This window comes from Fundulus heteroclitus, unplaced genomic scaffold, assembly GCF_011125445.2.
Source record: "Fundulus heteroclitus isolate FHET01 unplaced genomic scaffold, MU-UCD_Fhet_4.1 scaffold_58, whole genome shotgun sequence".
Taxonomy (NCBI): Eukaryota; Metazoa; Chordata; class Actinopteri; order Cyprinodontiformes; family Fundulidae; genus Fundulus; species Fundulus heteroclitus.
The window spans coordinates 1,750,480-1,778,215 of record NW_023397011.1 but is presented as its reverse complement, the minus strand read 5'-3'; the positions used below and the strand labels follow the sequence as shown (position 1 = coordinate 1,778,215).

General features: G+C 40.5%; 1 protein-coding gene across 2 annotated transcripts; it reads right to left on the bottom strand.

Annotated features, from left to right (window-relative positions):
- Positions 1-7,999: 7,999 nt before the first annotated feature.
- Positions 8,000-25,932, bottom strand: tpx2 (TPX2 microtubule nucleation factor). Of its 2 annotated transcripts, none has more exons than XM_012858881.3 (17): positions 25,845-25,932; positions 25,388-25,511; positions 24,511-24,630; positions 24,292-24,409; positions 24,131-24,193; positions 23,939-24,043; positions 22,070-22,179; positions 21,850-21,998; positions 21,441-21,612; positions 14,986-15,124; positions 14,638-14,857; positions 13,053-13,148; positions 12,781-12,954; positions 12,563-12,709; positions 12,374-12,485; positions 8,858-9,042; positions 8,000-8,354 (listed from the first exon to the last, which is right to left on the bottom strand). In XM_012858881.3, the coding sequence occupies exons 2-17, from the start codon at positions 25,482-25,484 to the stop codon at positions 8,247-8,249; spliced, it is 2,115 nt and encodes a 704-aa protein (XP_012714335.1). In that variant the 5' UTR covers positions 25,485-25,511; positions 25,845-25,932; the 3' UTR covers positions 8,000-8,246. The 2 variants fall into 2 exon arrangements, with proteins under 2 accessions (XP_012714335.1, XP_012714336.1); XM_012858882.3 differs by having other exon boundaries at positions 8,858-9,024.
- Positions 25,933-27,736: the final 1,804 nt, after the last annotated feature.

Here is a 27,736-nt window from a genome sequence, read left to right as displayed (position 1 = left end):
AAAGCCAAACCAAAACTCAACCATGACATTACCCCCCCCTCAAGGCCGGACTCCGAACGGCCTAAAATCAAACAAAACAAACTACAAAGTGACCGAACCAGGGTGGGTGGAGGGAAGGCAGGATGGCGGGCAAGAGTCATAACCAAGCTGATCTAACCTGGGTGGGTGGAGGGTGGTACGGATGGCGGGCTAGGGTCAAACCAAACAGATCCAAGCAGGGTGGGTGGAGGGTGGTACGGATGGTGGGCCAAAAACAAAAACTACCCACTCAGGGCGATCTGAAACAAGGAAAAACAAAAGCGGACTAAAGGGGTTACTAACAGCCCCTGGTAGGCCAACAAAGGGCATCTAACCGACGCTGACAGGCGAACATCGCCACAAGGCAAAAACGGGCAGAACAGGCGAACATCGCCACAAGGCAGAACAGGCGAACAACGCCAGAGGGAAGAACAGGCGTACGACAACGCCAGAGGGAAGAACAGGCGTACGACAACGCCAGAGGGAAGAACAGGCGTACGACAACGCCAGAGGGAAGAACAGGCGCACGACAACGCCAGAGGGAAGAAACGGGCGCACAACAGCGCCAAAGGGAAGGAACGGGCGCACAACAACGCCAAAGAGAAACCCGCCGGGGCGTGAGGTAAACGCCGGGGTTTGGGGAAGAGAATGTCGGGATGTGAGGAAAGCAGGAACATCTAAACGCCTAGGAACAAGAACGGAGGGCGTACTTACACGCCGGGGAACCGAGAACAGAGGGCGTCCTAACACGCCGGGGAACCAAGAGTCAGAGAGCATCCTAACACGCCGGGGAACCAAGAGTCAGAGAGCGTCCTAACACGCCGGGGAACCGAGAACAAAGGGCGTCCTAACACGCCGGGGAACTGAGAACAAAGGGCGTCCTAACACGCCGGGGGACCGAGAACAAAGGGCGTCCTAACACGCCGGAAAAACACGAAATCTACAGGGGTCAGAAGCCTAAGCAAGCGCTAGGAACTAAGGAGCACTGGGAGAGCACAGGACAAAATAAAGAATTTAAACTAAGAATTAAAAAATAAAGGCAAGACTAGAACAGGGATAGCACCACAAAAGAAAAAACTAAAGCTAACCCTTGAATCAAAACAAAAACACTAAGCAGAAAACTAAAACGATACCAGAAAATTAAAACTAAACAGAGAAACTAGGACCCGAACTGGTAAACTACTGTAAAAACTAGATAGCTAAAGTAACACAAAACTGAAGCTGAAAAACTAAGGTAAAAAAAACAATACTTAAGCAAAATAGGAGACTAAGGCTAAACTAGAAATTAAGGCAAAACAAGAAAACAAGAACATGAATAAGTAAACTAACGAGAAAACCAGAGAATTAAGGCTACAAATGAGGAAATAAAGCAAAGCTTGGAAACTAAGGCAAAATCTAGAATCTTAAACGGAGCAGGACAAACAAAAGCAAAAACAGAGACTAAGAATTCTGAGGAAACAAGAACCCCTAAATAACTCTAAATCCCAAAATCCTAAGTAGAACAAAAACTGAAATTGAGCCCAAAAAATAACAGAAGGCACTGGCCTTAAGGGCTCAGGCAAAGGCGGTTGCTAAGCAAAAAAGAAAAGTCTTCGTGGAGGTCGTCCTGGACGAGGCAGGCGGCGGAGCAGCATCGCCCGACTAAACCCTCGAGGAGGGCGGCCCCGACGAGGCAAAGTCAAGCGGCCCGGAGACCTAAACCCTCGAGGAGGGCGGCCCCGACGAGGCAAAGTCAAGCGGCCTGGAGACGGCGGTCGGCGGCTCCGGCCGAACAGAAAAGTCAGAGACGGGCGCCGTGGTGGACGGCCCCGACGAGGCAGAGTCGAGCGGCTCGAAGTCCGCAGTCTGCGGCTCCGGCCAAACAGAGAAGTCAGAGGCGGGCGCCGTGGTGGACGGCCCCGACGAGGCAGAGTCGAGCGGCTCGAAGTCCGCAGTCTGCGGCTCCGGCCAAACAGATCAGTTGGAGGAGGTGCCAGGCTACAGGTCTCGGTGGAAACCGAGGCCAGAGGCGGGTCCTCCTGGACCTCCTCACGAGGCTTGGGCGGAGGCAGGTCCTCCTGGACCTCCTCACGGGACTTGGGCGGAGGCAGGTCCTCCTGGACCTCCTCACGGGACTTGGACAGAGGCAAAGCGGCTCCCTCGGAGGCCTCGGGCTGAGGCAAAGCGGCTCCCTCGGAGGCCTCGGGCTGAGGCAAAGCGGCTCCCTCGGAGGCCTCGGGCTGAGGCAAAGCGGCTCCCTCGGAGGCCTCGGGCTGAGGCGGAACAGCTCCCTCGGAGGCCTCGGCTTGAGGCGGAACAGCTCCCTCGGAGGCCTCGGCTTGAGGCGGAACAGCTCCCTCGGAGGCCTCGGCTTGAGGCGGAACAGCTCCCTCGGAGGCCTCGGCTTGAGGCGGAACAGCTCCCTCGGAGGCCTCGGCTTGAGGCGGAACAGCTCCCTCGGAGGCCTCGGCTTGAGGCGGAACAGCTCCCTCGGAGGCCTCGGCTTGAGGCGGAACAGCTCCCTCGGAGGCCTCGGCTTGAGGCGGAACAGCTCCCTCGGAGGCCTCGGCTTGAGGCGAAACAACTCCCTCGTCGGCCGACGGGTCTGTTTTAGGCGGCTCGGAGCTTTCGGCGGCAAGCAGAGCGGAGCTTTCGGGCGGAGACGGGCAACAGGCTTTGGCGGGCAGCGGCGCCGGGCAACAAGCTTCGGCGGGCAGCGGCGCCGGGCAACAGGCTTCGGCAGGCAGTGGGGTTGGAGGCGGAAACGATTCCTCTTGAACCTTGACGGACCCTCCGCGCCGGTGGTTCTGCTGTCTTCGCCGGGAAGGGACAGATGAGGAATCTGAGGCAATCTCCGGGGTGGCAGCTGGCCAGCAGGGCAGAAGGTCGTCTCGGTCTCCGTAGTAGAACTCCCACAGCTGGCTCTCCTTGATGCGTGGGGGTCTGCTAGGTGGAACGATGTGCTTTACTCGAGGGGCCAGCTGTGAGTCATGGAGATGATGACCGAGACGACGAGAGGCTGAGCGGCTTCCTTTCCCGGGCTCTGAAGTAGCCGTTACCACACCCACTTGGACCACCAGGGGAGTAGAGTTGGCCCGGATCGGTGGCGCAGGGTTCCGGGCTGAAGCCATCCTGGCGTACCTTTCCCTCATCTGACGTTGGCACATCTCTAAATATGCGATGATTTCCGGGTCGTCAACTCCTGCAGGTAAGTCCCGCATGGCGCCTGAGTTTACCTTGTGACTGGGCCGTACTGTCAGGATTTTGTTTACCGATGAACTTCAGGACACACACACGGGACTAAAAGTTTGAGAGTCTTTATTGCAAGGTTGATGGGTGGAGGTCTGATGAGGAGCTGGTTGCACCGAAACTGAGTGAAGGTGATGGCAGGAGCTGACGGACCGGAGACTGAGAGTCCACCCTTGCTTGGTGTTGCTCGGCTAGTAGGCCTCGTAGCACTCAGGTTAGCAGTTCATAGAAGACACCAGGGCACAGAGCTGAGCTTCACCAGGGCGGCTAGTCAGGTTAGCCGAACTTGAGAGACACCGAGGCTCAGAGCTGAACTTCTCCAGGGCGGCTAGTCAGGTTAGCAGAACTGAGAGACAACAGGGCACAGAGCAGAACTCCTCCAGGGCGGCTAGTCAGGTTAGCAGAACTTGAGAGACAACAGGGCACAGAGCAGAACCTCTCCAGGGACAAACAGAGAACAAACAGTCTTTAGAGTGACTGACTGGACTAACCTTAACAGGAGCAAAAACAAAGCTTCCAAGGCAAACGGGGACTGGCATGGAGAGGTGTGGAGTGATGATGACGGCCCAGTGCTGAACTAAAGACAGAGGGAGGTTTAAATAGAGAACTGACAGGTGACACCAGGGTCTGACTAATTAACCAGCAAATGATATCAGGTGTGACTGACTGCTGAGGAGGAGAAGTGAAAATTGACAGAAAATAACTGATGACTGAAAACTAACAATAAATAAAGTCAAACCTAACCCAAAAGAGATGAAAAAATGAAAGTAACAGAAAAACAAAGCCAAACCAAAACTCAACCATGACAGATTTAACATTTACATTTAAATTTAGCATTTAGATATAGATTTAGCATTTAGATATAGATTTAACATTTAACATTTAGATTTAAATTTAACATTTAGATATAGATTTAACATTTAGATTTAAATTTAACATTTAGATTTAAATTTAACATTTAGATATAGATTTAACATTTACATTTAACGTTTATAGATTTAACATTTAGATTTAAATTTAACATTTAGATATAGATTTAACATTTAGATTTAAATTTAACATTTAGATTTAAATTTAACATTTAGATATAGATTTAACATTTACATTTAACATTTAGATTTAAATTTAACATTTAGATATAGATTTAACATTTAGATTTAAATTTAACATTTAGATATAGATTTAACATTTACATTTAACATTTATAGATTTAACATTTAGGTTTAAATTTAACATTTAGATATAGATTTAACATTTAGATTTAGATTTAACATTTAGATTTAAATATAACATTTAGATATAGATTTAGCATTTAAATTTAACATTTAGATATAGATTTAGCATTTAGATTTAACATTTAGATATAGATTTAACATTTAGATTTAACATTTAGCTTTAACATTTAGATTTAACATTTAACTATTTATTTTACTTTATAAACATATTGTTGACAATTGCATATAAGATCTTGTTTATTGTGAATTTCTGTCTTAAATGTGAGAAAAGGGAGTTAAATGTTGCGGGGGCGGGGCGCCCCCGCGACTGGCCCTCAGGGCCCATGGCCGGGACCACTTCAGCGGGGCTGGCTGCCGGCGGAGCCCACGGGCTCGTCTCCGCGGCTCTTGAGGGCGTCGGCATTGCGGTGACTGGGGGATTTCCTCGGGGTCGTCTCTGCTCCTTCCTTGGGGGGGGGGGGGGGGTTGCAGATATCCTGTGTCGGCCCCTCCTGGGCGACCTGCTTTAGGGACCCCTTTGGGAGTCCGGGGTTACGGGTCCCCTGACGCCTGCCTCTGTGCTCGGGGAAGGTGGGTCTTTGGTTCTCCACAATCACTATCAAGCTATTTCTGGATAATCTTCACCTAAACTAGTGCACTTTCACATCTCCCACAGGTGCTGGGTCCCAGGTATTAAGTGTTCACTTATATACAGTAATCTTATAATTTATTTATTTATTTATGTTGTGTCACTTTCTTTTTTCAAATATCACATTACACATGTCAGCTTACATAATAATATATATGATTTAGCAATGGCATCTAGGTGTTATTCGAGTGTATCTGTTGCTTTATGTCTGTTGGTTGTGCTGTTCATTTTGTGTCTCTTTCCAGGTGATGGAGCAGACAGGACGTTTTATCATTCTCTTCCTTTTATCTCCTTTCTTTCACCTCTACTCTTTTTTTTTTCTTTTCTTTCACTTTTTGTTCTTCCTTTACTCTCCCATTGTCATGTCCATATAATTTGAAATTCTCCTTGCAGGAATCATAATAAAGCTATTTACAAGCATAAATCAAGTGGAGCACTATGGCGAAAGCTGTTTGCTCCACTTGTAAAAGCAAAATCTGTCGAGCTCCATCTGGCATTGAGATATCAATTCCTATTGCCATAGTGCTAGACAGGACACTGGAAAAAAAAAAAAAAAAAAAAAAAAAAAAAAAAAAAATGTGAGAAAAGTGAGCTAAATAATCAAAATATACCAGCTATAGAATTTTATCTGAAATTTTACATTCGGCACCCCATAACCAGTGTGATGCATTTGCCAGCGTCAGAAAGCTATGGTGCATTCAGGAGCATGGGACATTAGATTTTTCAGAATAAAAAGCTAACAGATGTGCATAATCAAAAAATAACAAATACAATTATAGAGCATTCAGTATTAAGCCCACACTGTTTCTGGATAGACACGTTATTGTTTGAGTTAAGTTCTGTTCCGTTTTATGCCTCTTTCCTTGTAAATTTGAAATGTCCCATGCTCCTGAATTTATTGATACGGAGGAGTTTAAATCCCTTTTTTACAATTTTTTTTTTTAAAGCAAACGGTTCGTCTTTTGCTTAAGGACATATTAAAATGCATTTATAAGCAGAAAATAGTTATATTGTGGTGCAGTAAACATACAGATATAAATTTATCTAAAATTTGTTCTTATTGAAAATAAATTGTAGCGTCTTTCCTATCCAATTATTTGAAGTGCGTGGTTATGTGGCCCACCAATGGTCGTGCTGAAAAAAAATGTGGCCCTCTTTATTATGGAAGTTGCCCATCCCTGATGTAGCTCAAAGCTAACATGCAGCAGCTTGTTAGCTTACTTTACCTATCATTAATCTGATGATGTTATAAAATGATTACTGTAGCTTTGCTATTATAGAAATAAATCTTGTTCACAGAGTAAAAAAAAAAAAAAAAAAAAAATACATTTATCTGCTACATTGTTCCCCTTACTTGATTATGGTGAGGTGTTATATATAATTGCAGTCGCTGAATTAAAAAGATCTTATTCCATTTGAATCTTTTTGTTCATTCCTAAAAAAAAAAAATTAGCGTGGGTCTATTGGACAGTACTTCTGTTTCTAAATTTTCTGTGTATTATGAATTTTCTTCATAATATTATTTGCACTTATATTAATGCACTTTTTTCTTAGTTTTTGTGCAAAATACTGAATATTTTAAGTAGAAGCCTGAAATTGTTTTATTAGTGTTAGTAATGACATGTGCTGCTGACCTCTTAGATCAACCTTTGAAAAAGAGATCTTAATCTCAATGGGAGTTTATCTTGTTAAATAAAAGGTTTTAAAAAGTATTATAATTAAATCTATTTTTTCTCCCCTTGTGTCCATCTCTCAGCAGCATCATAGCCACCAAGCATGGCACAATCACAGAGAAACTGCTACTGCAGTGTCCCACAGTGCTCGAACAACAACAAAAAAAAAACTTTCCATATCTCAGTGTTCACGACTTCCCAGCTGATGCTGAGACTCGTGCCCGTTGGGTGACGGCAATAAGAAGAGACGAGGGGCCAAATTATAAAATCCTTCACGGCAGCACTTACGTCTGCAGTCAGCACTTCTCTTCCGAGGAGACCTACGTTTCTGCAAGTGATCTTTCACAAATTAAACTCCATCTTATTTTCTTAAAGATAATTGAGGTATAAGTTTATTTAGCTTTTCCCAAGATAATTTCAGTGGGTCACCACATACCTTTTTATTAGAGCTGTCAAAATCAATTTGTTCTCCCTGACCACCTGAAGAACCCCCTAGACTGGATGCTTTTAAACATGGCCTTAAAACCCACCTTTTTTTTTAGGAGAACTTTTAATTTAACTCTTGTCCTTTTACTTATCGTCTTTATTTTATCGTGCTCTCCATGTGTTTTTATTTAGCACTTACCGGTTTTACCATGTAGCACACTGGATTTGTAATGCACTGTAAATTTATACAAATTCCAATGTATTAAAGTCATTCTGTCATCACATTCTTAAAACTGCTAAATAAAAAACAGAATCGTTCCACAGGTTTTGTTTTAGTATATTCCATCAGATTCAGATAGAACTACTATTTGAGGTTGACGACATTTACAGATATATTTAATATAATATTGTGTGACATCACCATTAAAAGGAAGACTCAATAGGCTGAAATATTTTTAAACCTGAATTTTGATTCTGGCCTAAAGCTAATTAAAATCTAAAAGTCAGTGTCTCAGTAAGTTAAAATAAAAAAGACATGTGATTATAGAAGGCTTTGAAAACATTTAGTGTGTGCTGCTAAAAAAGCAATGCTCCAATACTGGAGTAATAAAAAGTTTCCCAATATTTCACTTTTATTCAATATTCTAACTTTCAGAGATGGAACTTTGAGTTTTTAAATTTTATGTAAGCCATAATCAAAAAAAGCTTGAAATATTTTACTACTTATGAAGTTTTTAAGACAACCCCTCTTGAACACCAGTGGTTACCATATACTGTAATGACAAAGGCCATAATTTCAAAAACAAAATTTAATCTGGAAAGTTCCTACAAATGAAAGTTTGTATACCCAGCCAAAAAAACAAAACAAAAACAAAACAAAAAAAGTACAAATTTTTGACTGAAACTGAAATTAAAGCACCAACTCAAGTTGGCAGAAATCAGCCTGAACTATATTTAAAAAGGCAGTATTGAGTCACTTTACTATAAGAGTTAGGAATTGAACAAAAAAAAAAAAAATCTCAACATGCAAGAGACTCATTAGCGGAAACGTTTGGAGAAGTTTGGTGACTCTGGGACTGTGAGAGGAATCTCGCTCTTCTTCACGGCAACAGGTTTGTAGTGTCTGATGGGCTGAGCCTTGTGGACCTAAGGATAAGAAAAGCTGTCAAACTTAAGTTGAAAATTGTAACAGGCAGATTTATCGTCTATGCTTCAAGGTTGGCACCAGTTCATGTAAATCACAACAGAGCAGCAACAATGCTGACACAATTTACATTCCTCCTATTTGACTGCATGGTTAGGGGACACTTGTCTTAACTCCAAAGAATGAGAGCTATTTATACAGTTGCTGGTGTTTGATTTGAACTGTTAACAGACTTAAATACCAAAACATGAATGTAGTTTGTTAGTAGAATAGAAGCCATCAATTAAACTGGATGTGCTGGAGCCCCGTTTTCATTTAATCCAGTATTAAAAGGAAATCATTAGTGCAAGCTTGGTCTAAATTTGCTCATTTTGACTCAGCAACCATTAACTTAAGCGTGTTTTTTTGGGGGGTGGGGGTGTGTCAGTCAAGTTCATTATCAGAGAAGCCCCACCCAAACACCTGATGTCAGGTACTCTAACGACAAATCCAACCAGGATTTCACCTGCTCTTGCCGCAGCCTGGCGATCTCCTCCCTCTCCTTCTTCTCCTCATCCAGTCTCTGCTCCGCCTCCATCCGTGCCCTCAGTGCCTCCTTTTCTGCAATCTGACGCTCATACTCCTGCCATTCTTGGGCTCTGCGCTCTGTAGCCAAGGCAAATGGCTCCACCACTGTAGAAGAATTAATGTCTTCTCAGGAGGTACCCAGATGATTGATGGTGAGATGAAAAAAAAAGTGACACCACAGGACATGTGAACAGGGTTCCTAAACATTTAAAGCACAGTGTATCCCAATAACACCAAATAGTGTCTTGTTTAAATTAAGTTTAAATATTATAGGTCCAGTTCAACAACAACAAAAAAAAAAGTTGACTATTGATGGTAAAGAGACTTGATTTTTCAATGTGTGCATTCAGGCAGCAAGTGAAAAATAAATACAAATCAGAAAAATTATTAGAATCAATATGTGATGTGGCTAATAATGCAAAAGCACTGCATTTAAGCATTGGTGACGTTTGTCATTTCGAACATCACAAAAAAGGAGTGGAATATCAGGGTTTCCCTTCATATTAAATTTACTGTTTGGCAGTGATGCAGGCCTGGTTCCTGCAGTAAAAGCACCAGTGGGATAAGAATGCTCCAGAAAACAAGTTTGGTGTGTCTGACTTTCACATTTCATAGGACGTTTAACATCTGGCCTCAAATCTTTGTTGAATTTTAATCTTCAAATCAGAGTACCAGGTTTACAGTAGATTCCTCAAACTGGCCAGTGGGAGTTTGGACCCAAGAAACCATTGAGGTTTTAATGCATTGTAGCAAAATATGGAACTCTGATCAATGATCCTTTAATGCAGCTCTAGGTAGTTCCCAAACCCATCAGACAGCAAGTTTTTTCATGTTCAATGCAAATTCCTGGCTTAATTACTGCTAAGTGGATTCAGCATATTAAATGATTTTCTGTAGACTCCAAGTTAACGATTCGATTAATAAATTAGTCAATTATTTCAATAATCGATTAATCCAATAAATTGTTTACACTCAAGACATACCAGCATATCAGGCTGCAGCTTTGTAACCTAGAATCACTCAAGAATCCTGTGACTTACTGAAATCTGTCTTGGCTCCAAAGGCAAACGTGGAAGTCTATGTTGGCAAAAGTTATTTCAGGCTTGTTATAATTTTACCTATGAAAAAGGTTTGAGACTTGACACAAGTTAAAATGATTGCCACAGCAATTTAACTTCATAAACACTAAAAAAAGAAAAATCTTTAAGGATTTTATTTTTCCAGAAGTCCTATCTGGAGTTGGTGCAGCTCACATTACTTCATTGTGGAAAAGATTTTTTGATTCCAATGCTGTTCTGGGCAGATGGGCATGATCTTTTGCAATTGAGCAGGAAAGGAAACTGCTCAGTCTTATAGAACGTGATATACTTTAACACTGCATGTGGTGGGGATTTAACAGATTAAGACACTGAGGAACAACATTTTCCTTTTCTAAGCATGAGGCTTAGATGAGCGCGCAGTGAGACTGGTGTGGATATGCACACAAGTCAGTGGCACAAATATAACACTATCCCTCTCACGCAGAGTCTTCTTTAAGGTGGCAACAAGCCAGGCTAATAACAGTGGGAAAACTCAGCTTGTGTTAGGTAGGCACATGCTCAAAGTTAATTTGAGAGCCTTGTTAGGGGGAGACAAACGAAATTCAATTGTTGGTCTAAACCAAACATGGTTGGTAAACCAAACATGGGTAGGAGTTTTTGGGATTCAAACCAAATGACGCCACCCACTTCATTTGTCTGAGCTGGTAGGTTGAGAGGATATACTTGCATTACGCCATTATCATACAAGTTGAAAAAGGTCTTCACATAAATGATTAATCACAATAATTTTTAGAAAACTATCGTCCAGCAAAATCTGTTATTGTGACAGGCCTATTCATAACTCTGAATTCAAATCACTTTACATCTAGATCTGCCAATCAAGTAGAGGAATTATACACAATTAGAGCAAGACTGATAACAGAAACAGATAAAAGACTTGATAAATAGGAGAAAAAGTGAGGTTGGCTGCTCATACAGAACTGTATCCTAGGATATTAATGGAAAGTTGAGTGGAAGAGAAAAATCTAAGCGCTCCCAAGAAAAGAAAAAAAATAAAATAAATAAATTGACTGGAACCCTTCATAACAGCTCTTGCAAATAGTTATCACAATCCCAAATCAGTAGTCTGTCAGTTGGCTGCAATTTTGTGGTTTTGACAAATTGTGCTTATAGGCCATCAGCATAGGGGTAGGCGATATGGATCAAAAGTAGTAGATATTTTTAGGCTGAATACCGATGTATGGCAAGTTTTATTTTCATAAAGCAATTATAAAAAAGGAAACCAACTCAAAGCTTTAGTCCAAACATCTCAGAGGCACATTAACAGACAGCTGTTGATAAATTTGGAAACAGGTGAAAAATAATCTACTGGAATATATACAAGAGTAATTATAGCACAGACCAATCTTGATATAAATGAGTCATGTATTACAGGACTGTCTCAGAAAATTTGAATATTGTGATAAAGTTCTTTATTTTCTGTAATGCAATTAAAAAACATGAAATGTCATACATTCTGGATTCATTACAAATCAACTGAAATATTGCAAGCCTTTTATTGTTTTAATATCGCTGATTATGGTTTACAGCTTAAGAAATTAGAATATTTCCTCAGACCAAGTAAAAAAAAATTATAACAGCAAAACAAAAAACATTTGAAAATGTCCATTAATGCACACAGTACTTGGTTGAGAATCCTTTTGCACAGATTAGTGCATCAATGTGGCGTGGCATGGAGGCAATCAGCCTGTGGCATTGCTGAGGTGTTATGGATGCCCAGGATGCTTCAATAGCGACCTTTAACTCATTTGCATTGTTGGGTCTGGTGTCTTTCAGTTTCTTCACAATACCCCACAAATTCTCTATGGGGTTCAGGTCAGGGGAATTGGCAGGCCAATCAAGGACAGTAATGCCATAGTCAGTACACCAGTTACTGTGAGAATCTTATGTCGTCTCTTAACCACTACCATACTTGTGATTTAGTTTAATTAACTCGAAACACTGCAGGGTTTCCTGAGCCTTGAAAAAACACTCAACTTGGTTTAGTAGACAATTCAAGTGATTAGTTAAATAGCCTACTAGTATACTTTTTCACAATATTCTAATATTTTGAGATAGGATATTTGGGTTTCTTAAGCTGTAAGCCATAATCAGCGATATTAAAACAATAAAAGGCTTGCGATATTTCAGCTGATTTGTAATGAATCCAGAATGTATGACATTTCATGTTTTTTAATTGCATTACAGAAAATAAAGAACTTTATCACAATATTCAAATTTTCTGAGACAGTGCTGTATATCTAAACAAAAACAAAAAAACAAACAAAAAAACATTAATAAATAAAATTCCAATATATTGCCCAGCTCTACATCAGCATCAGTTCTCTACCATATAGGCTGGTTTCTAATCTTACCCAGAGCTGTACGGTTCTCTTTTTTAGGTCGAAAAGGTTCTTTGTGAGTGACCGTGTTGGGCCTGGCTTTAAATATAGCTGCCTCCTCCTGTTGTTTCTGCTCCTCTTTCACCTGCAGGACATAAGATGGTCAACTTAAAGACAGCTACAAATTTAAAGAGCATCCAGCTAGGGTGAAACCTGTCCTACCATCTGCTCCCACTGCCTGTGCTTTGCAGCCCCCCGCTCATCGATTTGGAGTCTGAAGGGCTCAGGCTTGGTGGGTTCTAGCCTCTTCTTCTCAGGGAGGACCACTGTGTTGAAGTCTGGAAGTGGCTGCGCCTTGAACTGTGGCACCTGGAAGCAGAGATAGATGGTAAGCTGTGTGGACTCTGAAGTGTGATGTTTCAGGACAAATGGGACCTTACCTCTTCATTTTGCCAGTCTGCCAGCCTCTTCTCCTTTAGAGCATGCCTTTCTTTATCCCGTTGTTCAAATGAGAACGGACACACCTCCACATTGTGGCTTTCTGGAAGTTGAGGCTGGAATGGAACACCAAAGTGGGGAACCGGGACAGCTTTGACCGGTGAGGGTAGCTTTACCTGCCAACAACAAAAAAAAAAAAAAAAAAATTTAAGTTATAGAATCAAAGAAGAGTTACAATACCTGAAGAGAACCAAATGAGGAGGTAGTTCCTTACTTCATCAACCTTGCGCTCTGTACGAACTCTCTTCTTCAAGGCAAATGCTGGAGATTCTGGTACTGTTGGATATGCTACCTTCCTCTCAGGTAAGCCCTGTCAACAATACATCTGGGTCACTACCCATTATAAAACACTTATGTTCTCTCACACAGGTATGCCTGTCACGATAGGAAATGTTGCTGGACGATAACTTTCCTAAAACTTATTCCGATAAATCATTGTCATTTTAGAGACCCCTTTTCAACTACCATAATTGCATAACAACGCAAGTACTGTACACCCCCGGAGAACGCCATAGGACCAGACATAAACAAGGATGAAGTGCCATTGACATTTGAGCTGCCTCTGACCAGGACTAAATGAGACAGGTGCATCATCCATTAAGGTGAATGTGCCCCCTCGTGTCCAGTGGTTTTCACCAGCATCCTGGGCTGCACCGCCTCTGGAAAGAAGTACCCCGATGGTCATTTTTAAGCACAAAATATTGCCCAAAAACCAACTCGCAAAAGGACATTGTAGTTAAAGTCAACCAGAAAGGATAGATGCAAGAAAGTAATGAAGGACTGTTTAACGGAGTGATACAGAAAGCACCCAGGAGGATATTTTCCACCGAAAAAAAAACAAACAAAAAACAACAACGCTTGTTTTGGACAGTATGAGGGCGCACATCACAGAATCAGTAAAAGCAGTCATCAAGAGAACAAACTCAATTCCTGCAGCTACAACAAGTTTTTGCAACCCCTGGACATCAGTGTGAATCAAGCGGGGTGAATAGGATGCTTGGATGACTAGTGGCGATAAATCCTTCACAAAAACTGGCTCCATGTGAAGAGCATCATTTTCTGATGTCTGTCAGTGGATCCTAACAGCTTGGGGCAGCGTGAAGGAATCCACCATCACCAACAGATTCCAAAAGGCTGGACAGCTGCGTGAAGAGGGCACCACAGCTTCACCCCGGGATGACAGCGACACAAAAGGTACGCAACACTCTGAGGTTGTTCAACTCAGACACAGAAGACGGTGACTTCAGTAGTTTCGGTGCGCAGGAGGACGATGAATAAACCAATCAGCTTTTGCTTTGTTTGATAAGCACTTTTACTTTTATGCTACAGGCACCCTTTGGAAACTAGTTATGTTCAGTTAAACTATGTAATCGGTTCAGTCGATATCAGTGGCTTTTAGCCCGGAGCGGCTTAAGTGCATTTCCTTTTTTTTTTTTTTTAAACTTTGTGGCTTCAACTCATATTGAGGTGTGCTCTATAGTGGGGAAAATCCAGTGTATCCTCTCAACCTACAGGCTGAGACAAATTAAGCGGGTGTCGCTATTTGGTTTAAAAAATTAAAAATATATCAACAACAAACACCCTGCACCGTGTCTACCTAACCACTGAGGAAACGAGGGAGGGGTGAGCAGATACCGATTAGACAGAAGGAGGAGGAGACAAAAACACACGAGGAAATAAGCAAGCATGCCTATGCAAATTATCACGCTTATTTTAAAATCAATTTGATTAAAAGTTATCGTGCGATAGATTATCGTGACAGTACACAGGATGAGTTACAGATTTAGAATGGGACTCACCACAACACTATCCAGGACCTTTTTTGGCAGAGGCTTTGCTTTAAAACTGTAGCACTTCTCATGGTCCTGTGGCTTCTTGTTAACCTGCCTCTCCTGGAGCCGCTTCTCAATCTCCAACTCAAACCCTTCAGGTACAGTGGGCTCCTTCACCGCTGGCTTCTTCAGCTCCTCTGGACATTTTAGAATCTTCTTGTTCAGTTCTAGAGCTTTGATTTTAAACCTGTGAACACAATTTCCAACCTGAAGCACCAACTAGGGACACAACTTTCTTACACAAGGTTAAGGCATAAATAACACTGATCCCATACAGATATTTCCAACTCAAGTCATTTTGAAACAGGGCCTTACTTCTGAAGTTTTTCCAGCTCTTCTGCCTCCAGCTCTGCGCTGCTCTTCACAGATGTTGGACGGCTTCTCTGACGGGTCATCAGCTGGGGGGAGTGTGGTTGTGTGAGATGCAGGTGGTGACCCTTGAGCGGAGATGGCCCTGGCAATTCCCAGAAATAATTAAAAGTAAATAACTCTACTTTAAAAGCAAAAACTAAAAAGGAAGATTAATAGCTGGCTGTTTATTCACTGGACTGCATGGTAGCACAATTGCCTTGCAACATTAAAGTTCTCAGTATTTCTGCATGTTATCCCCATCCATGCATAGGTTTCTCTAGGCATTCTGCCTTTTTCCTAGATTTAAAGGGTAGGTTATTTGGCATTTTTAAATTACCCTCAGGTATGAGTGCATTCAGGATGTACCTCCATCTCATATAAATCTGTTAAAAAGGTATAAAAAAAAATAAAATAAAAAAAAACACATGGTTCCTTGATAAGAGGCAATCATTTACCTACCAAAATGAGGCTCTTCGTGCATCTGAAAATGTCAACCACCCTGTTTTAGACATTTACTGACGACTTGTCCATGACTTCAATTCCTCCTTAGTCCTAGCCATTCCCAGTACACCTTAATCCTAAAACGGGTATCGAGAGGGAAAAAAAAAAAAAAAAAAAAAAAAACCCCAAGCCTTGTTTTGGTGGCAAAATACAAGAAAATTCTTGCTGAGCTGCAAGTGTATACACACCCATTTATTGTGTTATTGTAGAAGTAAGCACAGTGAGCATAGTACAATCCAGAACAAAATTTGTACATAAAGGTCCTGGTCATATAGAGCATCATGAAAAGATTTTTTAGTAATTCTATTCAAAAAGTGAAAATTTTAATTCATTACACAGCCCGATTTCACGTGTTTAATTCTTTTAATGATGATGATGATGGACAACTAATGTAAAACACCAAATTTGGGATCTCAGAAAATTTGATTACTTAAGACTAACACAAAAAGGGTTTCCAGAAATGTTGGCCAACTGAAAAGTATGAACATGAAAAGTAAGAGCATGTACAGCACTAATTACTTAGAAGTCCTTTTAAGCCTTTCCTTTGTCTTTAGCCCAGGCAAGATGCTTCTGACCCCGTTTCTTGTTCAATTCAATTTTATTTATATAGCGCCAAATCATGAAACATGTCATCTCAAGGCACTTTACAAAATCAAGTTCAATCATATTATACAGATTGGGTCAGATTATACAGATTGGTCAAAAATGTCCTATATAAGGAAACCAGTTGATTGCATCAAAGTCCCAACAAGCAGTATTCACGCCTGGGGAACCGTAGAGCCACAGGGAGAGTCGTCTGCATTGTACATGGCTTTGCTGCAATCCCCCATACTGAGCAAGCATGAAGCGACAGTGGGAAGAAAAACCACCCATTAACGGGAAGGAAAAACCTCCGGCAGAACCGGGCTCAGTATGAACGGTCATCTGCCTCGACCGACTGGGGTTACAGAAGACAGAACAGAGACACAACAAGAGAAACAAAAGCACAGAAGCACACATTGATCTAGTAATCTGTTCTACATTAGATGGAAGTAGCGGGTGAGCCGTCTTCTCTGGATGATGTCACAGTTAACAGAACGCCATACCAGGTGTACCTACTATGAAGAAAAAGAGAGAGCAAAAAGTTAAAAGCTGAAATGACGACAGTCATTTCAATGTAATACAATGCAAAAACTGGAGAACAGTAGAAATCAGTAGAGTGAGAAAATTAGACCCTGATGTCCTCCAGCAGCCTAGGCCTATCACAGCACAACTATAGAGATAGCTCAGGGTATGAGCCACTCTAACTATAAGCTTTGTCAAAAAGGAAAGTTTTAACATTAGTCTTAAAAATAGATAGGGTGTCTGCCTCACGGACCAAAACTGGGAGTTGGTTCCACAGGAGAGGAGCCTGATAGCTAAAGGATCTGCCTCCCATTCTACTTTTAGAGACTCTAGGAACCACCAGCAGACCTGCAGTCTGAGAGCGAAGTGCTCTGTTAGGAACATACGGGGTAATCAGAGCTCTGATATATGATGGAGCTTGATTATTAAGGGCTTTATACGTTAGAAGGAGAATTTTAAATTCTATTCTTGATTTAACAGGAAGCCAATGAAGGGAAGCTAAAATTGGAGAAATATGATACCTCTTGTTGATTTTCATCAGAACTCTTGCTGCAACATTTTGGATCAACTGAAGACTTCAAACTGCATTTTGTGGACTTCCTGATAGTAAAGAATTACAATAGTCCAGCCTTGAAGTAACAAATGCATGGACTAGTTTTTCAGCATCACTCCTGGACAGAATGTTTCTAATTTTGGCAATATTCCGGAGGTGAAACAAGGAAACTCTGGAAATCTGTTTAATATGGGATTTAAATGACATGTCTTGGTCGAAAACAACACCAAGATTTTTAACTTTATTACCAGAGGCCAAGTTAATGCCATCCAGATTAAGTGATTGATTAAGAACTTTATTTTTTGAAGACTCTGGCCCAAAGATTACAACTTCTGTCTTGTCAGAATTTAAATGCAGGAAATTTAAAGTCATCCAGCTTTTGATGTCATCAAGACATGACTGCAGTCGAAGTAACTGATTGTTGCTTTACACAACGAATGCAACAGCTGAAATCCATATCTTATACATTTGTGCGTAGTGGTTCTTGAAGCCCTGACTCCAGGGACAGTCCACTGTCTGAATCTCCCACACATTTTTTATGCGTTTTGTTTCACATTCTTCTCCAGGGTGCAGTCATCCCTATTGCTTGGACACTTTCTACCACATCTTTTCCTTCCCCTCACCGCTCTATTAATGTGCTTGGATACAGAGCTCTATGAACAGTAGGGCTGGGTATCATCTAGGATGAGCCGATTCGATACGATTCTCGATACACAGCTCACGATACGATACAATTCTCGATACATAGCTCAGCTTGATTTGATTCCAATATCGATATTTATTACTTTGAATTAATGCTCAGTGATTCAATCACCAAAATCAGCCAAATATTATGTTTATGTTCTATTTATTGATCACAGACATATTAACAGGAAAATAAAGTGCATTTGCTTCAATGCATTTAACGTGTCACAGAAACCAAAAATGTGCCCAAACATCTCATTTTAGGGACAAAGGAGCTTCTAAAATCCTGTCGGCCGTTCCACAAATTCGTCTCACTTGCTCTCCTTCGCTGTGAACTGTAATGGTTGCGCTGTAATAACGCCCCCTAGAGGTTGGGAGGTATATCGATATTGAAAGCCAGAATATCGATATTAAATCGTTTTTAAAAATATCGATATTAATCTTTATATCGATTTTTATGCACAGCCCTAATGAACAGCCAGCCTCTTTAGCAATTAACTTTTGTGTCTTGCCTTCTGTTGTGAAAATCATCAATCAGCATTTTTATGGAGAGTAATAAGAGGTGCTTCTGGCCTCTAAACTGTCTCCCCTCTGAGGGGATGGGATGCCTGGTAGGACATTTTGGGCACTAAAAATCAGCCATACTGCATGAAAACCTTGAGAGAAGAGCCTCTTTGTTTTGAGAACAGATAGAACCTGGAGACAATGTCTGGGCCCAAAACCCCCAAACTAATCGGGATGGGCTAGTCACTATGATAAAAAGATGGGTTTGCAAAGAAGACGTTAGGCAAAGAAGCTGTGATGCCTGGGAGAAGGACGTGGGTGACAAACTAAGCTTGTAACTTCTTCGTCTCTTGGAATTCCAAATGAAATATGCATATTTTAAATGTTTGCCTATGAAATTATTTCTCCTTTGCTGTCAAATCTTAAACCGGGGAAGGACAGGCCTTCAGAAATAAGCAGGCCCGTATTAATTTCAACACTTTGTGCAAGGTGTCAATGGTCATCTTTTGGACAACTGTCAAGTCAGCAGTCTTGCCCATGAACGTGTGGTCTACAGATCTAGACAGACCATTTAAAGGCCTTTGCAGGTGCTTCAAGTTAATTAGCTTGATAGAGTGTGGCACCACATGTCTTCTCTATTGGACCTTTTCACAACATTCACATTTTCTGACGCCGTTTATGGGGTTTTCATTGTCAGTTATAATCAAAATTATAACACTTGAAATATCAGTCTGTAATGAATGCAAATATAAAAATTTCACTTTTACAAAAAACATTTCATGATATTCTAATTATGATCAGCATGTATAAAGCGGATTAAGATTTACAACAGAAATTATACTTTCTATACGACACTACACTGCCCATACATCCAAAATTCGCAGTTGGCTGTACCACTTATTTTGCATAAGCAAGAGTAGGCTTCAAGTCCATAGCCATGTGAATTTTGAGTGAACCTTTAAAATGTTGCAAGGAATGAGATGTGAATTAGGTGCATTTCCATCCACTGGTATGGAGCAAATTACCCAGACATCAACGTTCTGCATGGCTGTAGTAAAGGTTGCAGACTAGGCCACACCAAATGTTTTCAAGAATGTGTTACTATCGGACAATTGATCACTCATGTCAATTTGTACTGGCAATGATAGTTGCAGTGGACTTGGAGAAATAAATGCCATTTTATGCATGTTATAGTAAACAGGAAGAGGACGACAGCAAGCAGCTGGTCATGTAAAACATTCACCAAGTGAGAACTTATCCAGCAAATGTGTTTCCATCTCCAGTTTTGGAAAAAAAATAAAAATAAATATTCAATAGAGTAACAACTACGTAAATTTCACAAAAAGCTATTCTGAATTTTAGCATTTCCCAATGCAATATTTCAAAATGTGTATAAATCTATGGACACAACTGTGTTTTGAAGACTTTAATCAGGCCTTAAAATGGTTCTTTTGAAGTGTTCTTGAGTCTTGGTCGAGGCAGATGACCGTTCATACTGAGCCCGGTTCTGCCGGAGGTTTTCCTTCCCGTTAATGGGGAGTTTTTCTTCCCACTGTCGCTTCATGCTTGCTCAGTATGAGGGATTGCAGCAAAGCCATGGACAATGCAGACGACACTCCTTGTGGCTCTACGCTTCCCCAGGAGTGAATGCTGCTTGTCAGGACTTTGATGCAATCAACTGGTTTCCTTATATAGGACATTTTTGACCAATCTGTATAATCTGACCGAATCTGTATAATATGATTGTACTTGATTTTGTAAAGTGCCTTGAGATGATATGTTTCATGATTTGGCCCTATATAAATAAAATTGAATGACAGATTGTTTAATACAATTGTCATGGGAAAATAAAAGTTTAAGCAAAAACAGCAGGTCATTTAAGGTAAATATTTGGCAAATGTTTCCATCTCCAATTTTGCACATCAGCTTTTTCACAAAAAAAAATAAAAAATAAAAAACTCAAGCAAGGTGCAGGAAAAAAATAAAAAATAGCACCCTTTTGACACCATTAAAAAAAAATAAAAAATTGCTTATCAAAAAATTGAAAACATATTTTAAGTGCAGCCCTGACCTATCTGTTAAATAAACACTGAATTCAAATGACCCTTTATCCAACCAACTAGTTATAAAAACTAAGTCTTTATAAAAAAATAAATAAAAAAAGCCGTCTGAACTTTTTCTAGCTTGGTGAATGAGGTTCTCTGGGATTTTGCATTTGTAATTGGTTGGGAATCCTTGTGTAGATTAATACCACAGTCGTTAAGTTACATCCTCTCAAAGTGTAGTGTGTGCGAGCTGAAAACTGTAATGCGGTCGGTCTGGTGCTTGGGTGTCGTAACGGAACGTTACAGTATTCACACAAATATATTTAAAAGAAATCTATGCTTCATTTTAAGATAAAATATCTGCATTGTGCTGTATATGCGGACATGGCTTGTGGTCTCTGTTTCAATCATTCTCGCAAACATGCTCAATTGGCTGAAATCAGGGAAACTGTCAGGCAGGCGAGGCATCTAAGGGGAAAGTTAGTGATGAAGGAGGAGAGGAAGAGAGTGAGGAATTGGAGGCAACAAAGGAGAGAACCCTTTTTTAACCAGGGTGACATCTGGTGGTTTTACCACCGTCTTTTGGATGATTTTTTTGGCCCCCTTGTCACCGAAGTAGGCTGAAGGCGCTGACTCAGTGATGCATGAAGCTGGTGCTACTGAGGCAGTGGAGGACAGGATGGGTCTATGTGCAAGCCTCCAGAACCAAGGCAACCTGCTACAGTTTCTCCCCATTGTAACAAGAGTACACATACACTACCAACTTGCTTTGGCAGATAAGACAGAACAGCTTTGTACCCCACAGCAGCAGAGTTAGTGACATCAGTTTTTCTGGGTGATGTCACAATCTCTTTTAAACCAATACAGATAAGAAATTTAGTGCAAGATGCTCGTTAAACCTTGGGGGCGCAACACAGGCGGTTTTGGACACAAAAGCATGGTTTCAACAAATCTGCAGCAATTAGTACATTGGTCTTTCAAGTGTCACGGCAGTGTATCTTGCATCTTTACCAGAAACATTGCCTCACCTCTGTCTTGAGTTCTGCGGCTGCGCAAGTGGTATCGGGTAGGGGTCCTCTTCTGGAATTGCACTATCTGCTGGGCCATAGGAATGTAACTTCCAGGCTCCTCCTTCACATTCTTGTGGCCTACAGATAGGTTAAAGGGTTTGGGCACCGTGGCTCCTTTCCTTGCCTTTGCCTTAAATGAAAACCAAGGTAATTAGGCATAAACTATACATTGGCAGCCTGTGCCTTTATAGTTCTACATAATCTCAACTCAATAACAGAGGCCAAACCAATAGCTACCAAAAATATACACACAACTACTGCCCTCAGTATTTCATGTTAAATTTTATCAAAATCCCAAGCTGCCCATTTCAAAATTTCTTCTGAAATCAAAGAAGGGCCGCTGCTGCTTTATGTGGGAGCGACTCACAGGGGAGGAGGGCCGTCGTAGCTGATGTATGAAGTCCACCTCCTTCTGCGAAGAGTTCGATGAAATTGCTGCTTTAAGGCGGGAGTCAGTGTTGAAGTGAAACTCTTTAGGCACGGTTACCGAGGGAGCCAATTTCTTTGGTGGTGGCTCTGAAAAGAGTGATTTTAAAATTTCCAAAACAATTTATGCCAGTTGCAGCACTACAGAACTGTTCACTCACTGTCAGCCAGAGCAGCTTTGTAGCTGGCCTCGTTTCTCTTGAGCTGCAGACACACTTCCCTCTGGAGGCTTCTGATGCGTTCCAACTCCAGTTCTTCAGAGGTGCTCAGCCTGTAGATGTAAATTGACTGAACTTAATCACGCTTTTCCAGTCATACTGACCATTCAAAGCACTTTACACATTCGACCAATCACACTAGAGAGGCACCGATCTGATATCCGGATCAGATATTGGCTCTGATAAACCAATTAGCTGGATCGGATATCAGATAATTGATTTAGATCCAGCATTCCTATCCAGTCAGTTCTTTATTAATATCATACACACTGCAGTTATGTGATCTAGTCCTTTCTATGTTTGCAACAGCGGTTAAGCAGAAAATAGCAATATGGAGCAAGTGCCGAACCAAGCCAAGTCTGCTATTTGGAAACATTTCAAACTTTATGTACAGGGTTTATTCATTCAAACACGCATTTTCACTCCTCCATGCATGTGACCACATTTCTCCTTTGAGCCAGGCAAACAATGATGCCTATCACTCTACATTGTGAGGGCCGATCAGTTCCACATTAATCTACGTGCGACTCCAAACTCTAACGAGACCTCGTCGACAGGTCTATAAAGCTTGAAACTCCATGCTACTCCAGACATATTGAATTGAAAAAGCTTCCTGTAAGGAAAGTGAAATGTCTTCAGTTTCAGAATAGAAGACCAACCTTTGTTTGGGTTAGCCTTACTGCTACACGGTAGTAGTAGGAGGCGCCCCGTTTTGTTTTGTGGCTTCACCATTTGCCAGTTGAGCTGTCCCCTGTTTAACATTTTTCTATGTTAAATCATACTGGAGTAGAACAGAGGTGCATCTGGAAGGGGGAACGCAGACTGAGCACCATCATTGGGCTATCTTTGAAACAAAGACCATTAAGATGAATGGCTGCAGGAAGTAGAGTGGCAGAGTATGTTATTGCAGCAGCGTGGCCAGGGAAAAAAGTGCAACGACTTGGGTAAATGTAAATATGTCCATTTATATACATTTTCTAGGTAAATATCCTGATACATTATGTATTACCAGATTGCAGAATGCCTGAAAAATGTAGTGTTAAATATATAATTCCACTGGATTGTCTGAAACTCATTGGTTCCAACAACTCTAATTATTGCATTGAAAGCAATAATTTGAGATGTAAAACCTGTTGTAACTTCTTTAACAGAAGATACAACAGGTTTTAAGTACAGTAGATGCTAGACAATGTAAGTTTTCTTATCAAGATACTCATACCTGGAAGTCCACACCAACTAAAAATGTGAACTCAGTTTGAGTTAAAAGCATGATCACTAGAAAAAAAAAAAAAAAAAAAAAAAAAAAAAAAAAAAAAAAAAAAAAAAAAAAAAAACTGTAGTCATATTTCTATAGCTAGCTAATTTTCATAGGTTTTAGACTAGAGCGTCAATCGAGTTCAGTTTTATCTTTTCAATAAGAAATGCATAGAAAGAAATCCAAAAATTACAATTTAGCACCATCAACCCACACATCAACTGAAGTTGTCAAATTAGCTTTGGAGGATTATTGGTTCCTTGCCTTTTAAAAAAGTGACCTTGTAAGAGCCAACTATGCACTTTATAATAAATTTATTTTAAATCAGTTTGTCAAATGCAGTTTTGAGATATTTCATAAATGTGCTTCAATCACAAATAACCGTAAAGCAAAGAACAGTGTGATACACGGCATGTACCAATGTCTGTCAACGGACAGCAGAACCAAATCATTACCTGGATTTCATCTATGAAACACTTGGCTGTTGTACTGGTTTAATACAGAATTCATAAATTGCTACATTCAGACTGCGTAAAAACTTAATGTTGCAGACTTACTCTGTAAGTGTAGAGGAAATGGCTTCAGGGGCCTTCTGTGTCATCTTTGAACTCTGCTTCTCACTCCTGTGAAAACTGGGTCTGGAATTTAGAGCGACTGGGTTCCTACAGCAGACAGCCATAATTAAAACAAACTTAAAAGTTTGCTAGTGATTTGAGGTTTATTAGGAAGACACCATTTCAGCCACTTACTTTTTTGCCTTCTTTAACGGGGGAGCAGCTGAACCACTGGTCGTCTCTTTACGTTTTGAAACCCTGAAACGTAAAATACATTCATAAGGCATTACAGATCCCAGGTTGGGCATTTAATGTGAAAAAAAATACTTAAATAAAAGCCACTACATAGACTGTACCTGCAAGGTTTTGCAGACTGTTTATTGACAGCCCTTCTCTTTGGCAGGACCAGTTTCTGAGGCTTGTCAGCCCAGGATGTGACGATGTTTGATGGGAGATCTTTGGCTTGACTTTGACCTAAAACAATGATCAATCAAACCACAAAAGTTTCAGTTCAGTCTGATAGAGGCATTTGTTCCTAAACTGATTCCTTATATACAGTAATAGGACGCACTGACCAGATTCCACATCCCTTTCAACTTGATTCCCATAAGCTCCAGATATATCTGCCTGTATTGACAGCTGGTCTGGTCTTGCAGGAGTGATGAGGTGAGGATCTGCTCCCTCAACACGTTTTTCTGTTCATGACAGTCAACAAAAAGCTAAAATAACTTCCCTGTGTTGGAGTTGAGATCAATTAAATTTTTATATAGTACCAATTCATCATACATGTCATCTCAAGGCACTTTACAAACCGGGTTTATACAGGAATAAGTAACCCTAATTTAATGCTCGTAGAAATATCTTTAATGCCATCAACAAACATACACACACACATATATATAAAAAAAAGGGAGGTGGCCAAAGTGCAGCCCAAGGGCCATTTGTGCAGCTCCTGGCCCACCCTTGAAAAATTGCACACTTTTTATTCATCAACTCAGAAGTTGATCCTGTAAAAGGAAAACTGTGAGATGCAACCTTTCCCATGTTAAAAAAACAAACAAAAAAAAAAACAAAAAAACACCCACACACTCAAAGGGTATTGGCATTGTAGTCTTGATTTCTCTTTTCATTAAACAGGGGGAAAAAAATAATTCATGTTTCAGATCCATAGTTTACACTTTTCTTAAACAGAAATATAGTACTTTTGTTTCATTAAAATACATACTGGATTTAATTTTGTTCACCAGGTGAAAAATAAAAAATTGTTTATTAACATAAAAGTGGAGGTAGGTTCTTAAAGTGATACAGTGGATATAGTTATATTTTAATGGTTAAGCAAACCCATAGCGCATCTCGGCTCAAACAGGAAGTGGCACATTTTGGAAACAGAGCAATAACAAAGTATTTCAGGCGTAAAGCAATATTGGATTAGGGCGTCGATAAGACACTCACCAAACCACTTATCGTCGGTTTCTAGCTCCTTGAAGTCTACAACATAGGACGGGGCGTCAAAGTCGTAGCGCCCAGGAGTATCCTCGGTGTCCGCCATAATCACTTCTCAACTTCAACAGCTTGTCTAAAAATATACACGGTTCAAATTAATACTTCAACAGACTTCTACACTCAACTTCAACAACCATAATGGGAAATGCGAAGGAAGTTTAGACTGAATTAATAATAACAGCTCTACATGTACAGTCCCCACCACCTCGTTTACACGTTAGCAAAGAAAACGTAATACTTCCCCAGTATTCAAGAGACAAAAACATGCCTCTCAAATCACCACCTGCTCCTAACTACACCGTCCAGGCAACCGTGATTAGGTTACGAATACCCTAAAACTGGTACAGTTATGGAAACAGAACTTATCTATTGTCAGAAAAAATCACAACCTGGGCCAATGACTCACCGTGCTGATCGTTTCCCCAATAACAGGACTAAAACGCAACCGTTGGCCAAAGCTCTACGTTAACGTTTAAAACAACCGGTCGTTTTCGAACCAACCAATGGCTGCCAGCAGAGTCATGGACTCAACGCTTATTGGTTAATAAAATACACGTGTTACGTAGTGAACTCTACGCGCGACATAGACATAATAATAGTAGACCCCGCATTGACTGTCGCTGCGCAGGAATTTCGGCCGCCATCTTGGGGCGGTCGACCGGCTACCCAATCCTGCTGATTCAAGCTGAACACACTAATGATGCCTCAGCACTGTGCGGCTCATTTTTGTTTAAATCAAAATTGCATCTGCTCTGTGAAGGCATCGGAGCTTTATTAGACATTAGTAAATAACCTTCGCTATATTGCGGTTCACCTTTCACGGTCTCGCTCCTTCACGGATTTGCATTGATGAGCCGTTCATTACTTGGGTAAAGTTAGAAAGATATTCACAGATTCGGCTTTTCCGGATCAATAACTCATCGGCGGATTATTTATTCTACAAAACAGACACCTCTCTGTAACCACAGCAAGGCAGACAGTGAGCTACAACCGTAGTTTCCTCAAAACGAGTCTCCCACCGCGCAGGGAGAATTACATTGGACCCAATGCAGAGCTCGCGGCTCCGCAGATACTTAGGGACCGTGTGCAAGTTGCTACCCCAGAAACATAATCACAGAGAAATATTCAACAGCGTCACCAAGGAGAGGTGGATTATTATCAGATTCATTTTATATGTATCTTATCTCATATATATCATACCACATTTATTGAATTTGAAAATAATAAATTTTTTGAGGAATTTCCCAAAGCCTGAATGACAAATGGCACCTATTTTATTATTAGACTAAGTATAAAATGAGCAATGACTACACCTTATATCATTGTAGTGCCACCAAACTCATCATACACATAGATAACCTCATCTAGTTTATACTACAACTCTTAATTTGGGAAAATGTGCTAAATTAAATTTTCTAAGATTTTCTTTATTGTTATTACAAGCATATAATAGCCAATAGGTACAGTATAGATCATTGTAGCGCCACCAAACTTGTAGAATACATAGATAACCTCATCTAGTTCGTACTACAACTCTTACTTTGGGAAAATGTGCTTAACTTTATTTTTTAAGATTTTTTTATTGTTATTACAAGTATGTAATAGCCAATAAGTACAGTATAGATCATCGTAGTGTCACCAAACTTGTAGTATACATAGATAACCTCATCTAGTTCATACTACAACTCTTACTTTGGGAAAATGTGCTTAACTTTATTTTTTAAGATTTTTTTATTGTTATTACAAGTGTATAATAGCCAATAGGTGCAGTATAGATCATTGTAGTGCCACTAAACTTGTAATATACATAGATAATCTCATCTAGTTTATACTACAACTCTTACTTTAAGATAATGTGCTTAACTTTATTTTTTGACATTTTTCCTTTGTTATTACAAGTATATAATAGCCAATAAGTACAGTATAGATCATTGTAGTGCCACCAAACTTGTAGAATACATAGTTCACTTCATCTAGTTCATACTACAACTCTTACTTTAGAAAAATATGCTAAACTTTATTTTTTGATATTTTTTTATTGTTATTACAAGTATATAATAGCCAATAAGTACAGTATAGATCATTGTAGTGCCACCAAACTTGTAGAATACATAGTTCACCTCATCTAGTTCATACTACAACTCTTACTTTAGAAAAATATGCTAAACTTTATTTTTTGATATTTTTTTAGTGTTATTACAAGTATATAATAGCCAATAAGTACAGTATAGACCATTATAGTGCCACCAAACTTGTAGAATACATAGTTCACTTCATCTAGTTCATACTACAACTCTT

Coding starts and splice junctions, on each gene's coding strand:
- tpx2 (XM_012858881.3), bottom strand. CDS start 25,484: ATGGCGGACACCGAGGATACTCCTGGGCGCTACGACTTTGACGCCCCG. Junction 24,410..24,510: donor TGAAAGGGATGTGGAATCTG/GTCAGTGCGTCC, acceptor TCATTGTTTTAG/GTCAAAGTCAAGCCAAAGAT. Junction 22,180..23,938: donor ATTTCCTCTACACTTACAGA/GTAAGTCTGCAA, acceptor TTACATCTACAG/GCTGAGCACCTCTGAAGAAC.